Below are 6,000 nucleotides of genomic sequence, written 5' to 3'. Positions count from 1 at the left end.
CCCCCAAAAAAAAAAAAAAAAAAAGACAGGCAAGCCAAATTATCCCTTATAATATATGCATAGTCTCTAATTTCCTCTACTCAGATGATCGTGGGATATATAAAATGCCATACTAAGAACAAACAAGAAACAAAACAACCAGTAATTTTTGATGACATGCATCAGTTTCTCAGGACCAAGAAACGACATTTCAGAGTCAAAGGACACAGTTTTTGATGTCCCAAAACTTAAATACAGAACTAGTCAACAGGGTTAAGGTAGACTGGTGGTGATGAAGACTTCTAAGACTAGTAAGGTCTCTATTTGAAATCTTCCATAATGGCACCATAATATCCACTCTCACCAAGTGTCCCCACTCCCAAAATATAATTATGGAACAGAGGACAGTAAGACTGTGGTTGTGAGGGCTGCTACTATGCTGAACTCAGCAACACCTCCTTCCATTCTCCATCCACAGCACCACTCTCTCTAAAGACTCACCAAATTGTTTTGAGTCCATAATGCCTAGCAGTAATGGCAAAAACAAAGCCAAGAAGAAAGGTACCAGCTGCCCAAGAGAATATGGTTTTTCTAATTTTCTGGTGAGTGTGGTCCACCTACGGATGATGAAGTGAGGTCTTTGGCAGCATTTGTCACTTATCTACTGGGTTTATCTATTTATATTAGGAAACTGTAATCCTCAGAAAGTGCTATAAAATGTCAAGTTACATCACACTTGCTAAGTCTGGTTTGTGTTTTAGAGCATTCTGAAACGAAATGGCAACACATTTTCAAAAGGGTCACTATCATCTACAATTTTCAAAGGCTTTCCAAATTTAGTGTATGGGATACATGATTTTTATGAGAAGTTTACAATTCCCCAAATCACTGGGTTTTTGCCACTTCAAGGATATATTTCTAAATCTCTCCTTTCCTCAAACACACTCCCTGCCCCTCAACCCCCATCCCTGCCAAAAGCAATTTGTTCTTTCTAGCAACCTCCCTTTCTTGGTAAGAGGTAGACTTAGCTATTGCTAAATTTTGATCACTTCTGCCTACATCACTTACTGGTTTATGAAGTATGGTAGTCTGAATTAAGCCAGTGACAATTTCAGTCTTTATCAAAAAACTGAAAGCCTTCTGAGCTCTCCAGTACCCACCTCTATCCTGTCCCTTGAGAATCTTCAAGGTAAAACACCTTAGAGAAGGGTAGAATCAAAAGCCTAAATGAGGAATTCCCTGGTGGTCCAGTGGCTAGGACTTTGCACTTTCACTACCGTGGACTGGGTTCAATCCCTGGTCAGGGAACTAAGATCCCACAAGCTGCACAGTGAAGCCAGAAAAAAAATAAACCCCTAAATGTCCATTGACAAATGAGTGGATAAAGAAGATGTGGTACCAAAAAAAAAAAAAAAAAAAATGTGGTACCTATACACAATGGATTATTACTCACCCATAAAAAGAATGCAATAATGCCTTTTGCAGCAACATGGATGGACCTAGAGATTATAATACTAAGCGAAGTAAGTCAGACAGAGAAAGACAAATATCACGTGATATCACTTATATGTGGAATCTAAAAAAATGTTACAAGTGAACTTATTTACGAAACAGAAAACAGACTCACAGACTTAGAAAACAAACTTATGGTTACCAAAAGGGAAAGGTGTGATGGGGAAGGGAAATTAGGAGTTTGGCATTAACATATACACTCTACTATAGATAATTAATGGGCTTCCCTGGTGGCGCAGTGGTTGAGAGTCCGCCTGCCGATGCAGGGGACGCGAGTTCGTGTCCCGGTCCGGGAAGATCCCACATGCCACGGAGCGGCTGGGCCCGTAAGCCATGGCCGCTGAGCCTGCGCGTCCGGAGCCTGTGCTCCGCAACGGGAGAGGCCACAACAGTGAGAGGCCCGCGTACCGCAAAAAAAAAAAAAAAAAAGATAATTAATAAGAACCTACTATATAGCACAGGGAACCCTACTCAATATTCTGTAATAACCTAAATGGGAAAGAATTTGAAAAAGAATAGATATATGTATAACTGAATCACTTTGCTGTACACCTGAAACTAACAGTAAATCAACTATATTCCAATATAATAAAATTTTTAAAAAAAGAAAAAAAAACCCAACGAACTATATTTTATACCAGTCATAAGTGTTCTTGTCAACTGCACTCCAAATAAACCAAGCTACATTCATGAACAAAGCGAGCAAGAAATAAGATTAAGATCACGGTATATATCAAACACGGCAGAAAAGATACCTTACACTCTTTTAAAAGAAACTTCTAGACCGATGGCTTTGGCCACTACGTCAAGGCTACTACAATTTAAAAAGAACACACTACCAGGAATTCCCTGGCGGTCCAGTGGTTAGGACCAGGCACTTTCACTGCCAGGGGCCCAGGTTCAATCCCTGGTTGGGGAACTAAGATCCTGCAAGCCGTGTCACACAGCCAAAAAAAAAAGATGGGCTTCCCTGGTGGTGCAGTGGTTAAGAATCCACCTGCTAATGCAGGGGACACAGGTTCCAGCCCTGGTCTGGGAAGATCCCACATGCCGCAGAGCAACTAAGCCCATGCGCCACAACTACTGAGCCTGTGCTCTAGAACCCACAAGCCACAACTACTGAGCTGGCGTGCCACAACTACTGAAGCCCATGTGACTAGAGCCCGTGCTCCGCAACAAGAGAAGCCACTGCAATGAGAAGCCCACACACCACAGTGAAGAGTAGCCCCCGCTCTCTAGAGAAAGCCCCTGCACAGCAATGAAGACACAACACAGACAAAAATGAAAATAAATAAATTTATTAAAAAAAAAAATAGAATGGCTTCCCTGGTGGCGCAGTGGTTGAGGGTCTGCCTGCCGATGCAGGGGACGCGGGTTCGTGCCCCGGTCCGGGAGGATTCCACAAGCCACAGAGCGGCTGGGCCCAAGAGCCATGGCCGCTGAACCTGCACGTCCGGAGCCTGTGCTCCGCAGCAGGAGAGGCCACAGCAGTGAGAGGCCCGCGTACCGTAAAAAAAAAAAAAGAATGTACTATGCAATTAATATATATATTTCCCCAAAGGAATAAAAAGCACACATCGAGTCACACACAATCTGTGTAACAATTTGACTGAATGAGATATAGCCAGTCAATTCAATGGGGGGAAAAAATCCCCCATTGTTTGATTTTTGTAAGTCCTATTATTTAGTCAGAATGAAAAAGGTCCCATGACTGTACATGTAGACAAAACCTTAACAAGTCACAACTACATTGACAGTTAACACTTTTGATTACACAAGTGATGGAAAGAACAATACAGGTGGGAGATCTGAATCTGATAACTAGCTGTGTGACATCAGGCAAGTTACTTAACCCCTCAGGGAATTTTTGCTACTCACCTGCAAAAAACTGGATTAAGTGATTTTTAAAGTTCTGTCTACCTTAAAGTCTATGATTCCATTAACTCAGTATTTATTGACACTGGGCCCATACACACACAGCTGTCAAACTATTAAAATTAAATCCCAGGGACTTCCCTGGTGGTCCAGTGGTTAAGACTCCCCACTTCCATGGCAGGGGGCGTGGGTTCCATCCCTGGTCGGGGAACTAAGATCCCACATGCCACGTGGTGTGGAAAAAAAAAAAAAAAAATTAAATGCCAGGTGTCCAGGAGTCAGTACTAGTAGTAGATGTAGTTGATACGTTTGTTTTTCTCCTTTTCATTTTTCTTTTATTTTTTCCAAACATTTCTTTTTTTTTAAATGCTTTACTGAGATACAGTTCACATACTGTACAACTTTCACCCACTTGACACATACAATTCAATGGTTTTTAGTACATTCACAGAATTATGTACCCATCACTACAATCAATTTTAGAACATTTTCATCACCCCCCAAAGAAACCTTTTTACCCTTTAGCAGTCATGCTGCATTTACTCTAACTTCCCTAGCCTTAGGCAACCACTAAATCTATTTTCTATCTCCCTACAGATTGGCCTATTATGGATATTTCACACAATATGTGGTCTTTGGCGCCTGGCTTTTTTACTTAGCATAGATGTTTTTAAAGTTAATCCAGTTTGTGGGGGGTATTGGTACTTCATTTCTTTTTACAGCTGAATAATATTCTATCATATGGATATACCACATTTTACTCATCTGTTTGTCAACTGATAGACATGGGGTTGTTTCCAATTTTTGGCTATGAAGAATAGCACTGTTATGAACATTCGTGTACAAGTTTTTGTGTGGGTGTATGGTTTCATCAATTCTCTCGCGTATATATACCTATTTGCTGAGTCATAAGGCAACTCCATGTTTAACCTTTTAAGGAACTGCCAAACTGCTTTCCAAAGCAGCTACAACATTTTACATTCTCACCAGCAATGTACAAAGGTTCCAGTTTCTCTACATTCTCACCAACGATTGTTATTATCTTTTTGATTATAGCCATCCTAGTGGGTGTGACATCTTATCAGATGCACCAAGTACCAAGGTAATTAGTTTTGTGACTTTAATCAACTCATTTAATCATTTTGAAATTCAGCTCTCTCATTTGTAGATTGGAAATAAAATATTTCATAGAGTTCTTAAAGGTATTAATGAAAAAATGTAGAAAAAAATTTAGCACAGTATGCATCATAAAGTATTTGATAAACAGTAATTAATTATTATCATTAGGTTTTCTGCCCTCCTAGGAACCCAGCATCTAAATGAAGAAACAAAATACTCTTGTAAAGTACAGCCTGACAGTTAATACTTAAGTGCAAAAACAAGTGACAGAAAAAAATAAAGATATAAAATTGCAAAAAGGAAGATCAGTAATGGGAGGAAGAAATTGGAAAAGCTTTTTCAGACGTGTCATTAAATCATAAGATAAGATAAGCATAGCTGGGAGGGGCAAGAGATGAGAACAGCACAAAGGGGCCCAGATTAAAGAAGGAAAGAGCTCAAGTAACAACAACAAAAAAAGGTTCTGCACGTAGCATAGTTAAGACAACATACCTGGTGACAGTAAGAAATATGTTTTAATGGGATAGGGCCATATCACAGAATTGGGGACTCTGACCTTTATCCTCCAAGTAAAATAAACAACTGAGGATTTGCAGGAAAGGGAAACTATGAAATCAGGCTTTTAGAAAGATTAATCTGGTAGGAGAGGGAAAGACCTGATGCCAAGAAACCTATTAGAAAGTTGTTTCAGACAGGACAAACAGTAGAAGTTGAGAGAAAGGGACTGGCTCTGAGGAGCATAGCATAAGAAGAATCAAGAAGACTCCTTGACTGAATGGATTGACTTATGAATACTCTGGAAATGACAATATATGTGGAATACAATTTGAAATTGACAACACATTTTGGTAATCAAATCATTAATCCAAACTTACCCTCCGCAATGTCTGAGCATGATGTGCCAATGGCTGTGTCCCCACTGTCGGCTATACTTGAACAGCGGCTGAAGCGGCTCCGGAAGGCCTCCGAGATAACTGGGGTCTGCCATTCAGTCCCCAGGGAACCACCCCTCTGAATCACATTGGAACCTGAAACAAGTGGCATTTCCCACCTTTAGTGTGAACCTGCTCAGGTAACCCCACAAGACTTTTTAAAAAATCGCTTAAACCTATTAGAGAATAGTGGCACCCCACACCTTTCTTTCTCCTGTGCCTATTTCAGCTACTCTGAATTAGTTAATTTTAGGGAGTTTTTTTTTTTTTAATAAATTTATTTATTTATTTATTTATGGCTGCATTGAGTCTTCGTTGCTGCGCACGGGCTTTTCTCTAGTTGCGGCGAGCAGGGACTACTCTTCACTGCAGTGCGTGGGCTTCTCATTGCAGTGGCTTCTCTTGTTGCAGAGCATGGGCTCTAGGTGCACGGGCTTCCATAGTTGTGGCAGGCAGGCTCAGTAGTTGTGGCTTGCAGCCTCTAGAGCGCAGGCTCAGTAGTTGTGGCGCACGGCCTTAATTGCTCTGCGGCATGTGAGATCTTCCTGGACCAAGGCTCGAACCCGTGTCCCCTGCATTGGCA

At 40.9% G+C, this 6,000-nt stretch overlaps 1 protein-coding gene across 1 annotated transcript in view; it reads right to left on the bottom strand.

Annotated features, from left to right (window-relative positions):
* Positions 1 to 6,000, bottom strand: part of CEP85 (centrosomal protein 85) — a 34,525-nt gene that overhangs the window by 18,970 nt on the left and 9,555 nt on the right. Inside the window, exon 3 of the mRNA XM_024766898.1 lies at positions 5,361 to 5,513. Within this exon, the coding sequence (XP_024622666.1) occupies positions 5,361 to 5,513 (153 nt within the window). The remainder of the gene's footprint in view (positions 1 to 5,360; positions 5,514 to 6,000) is intronic.

This window comes from Neophocaena asiaeorientalis, unplaced genomic scaffold, assembly GCF_003031525.2.
Source record: "Neophocaena asiaeorientalis asiaeorientalis breed wild unplaced genomic scaffold, Neophocaena_asiaeorientalis_V1.1 scaffold79, whole genome shotgun sequence".
NCBI lineage: Eukaryota > Metazoa > Chordata > Mammalia > Artiodactyla > Phocoenidae > Neophocaena > Neophocaena asiaeorientalis.
This window is presented reverse-complemented; position numbering and strand designations above follow the sequence as displayed.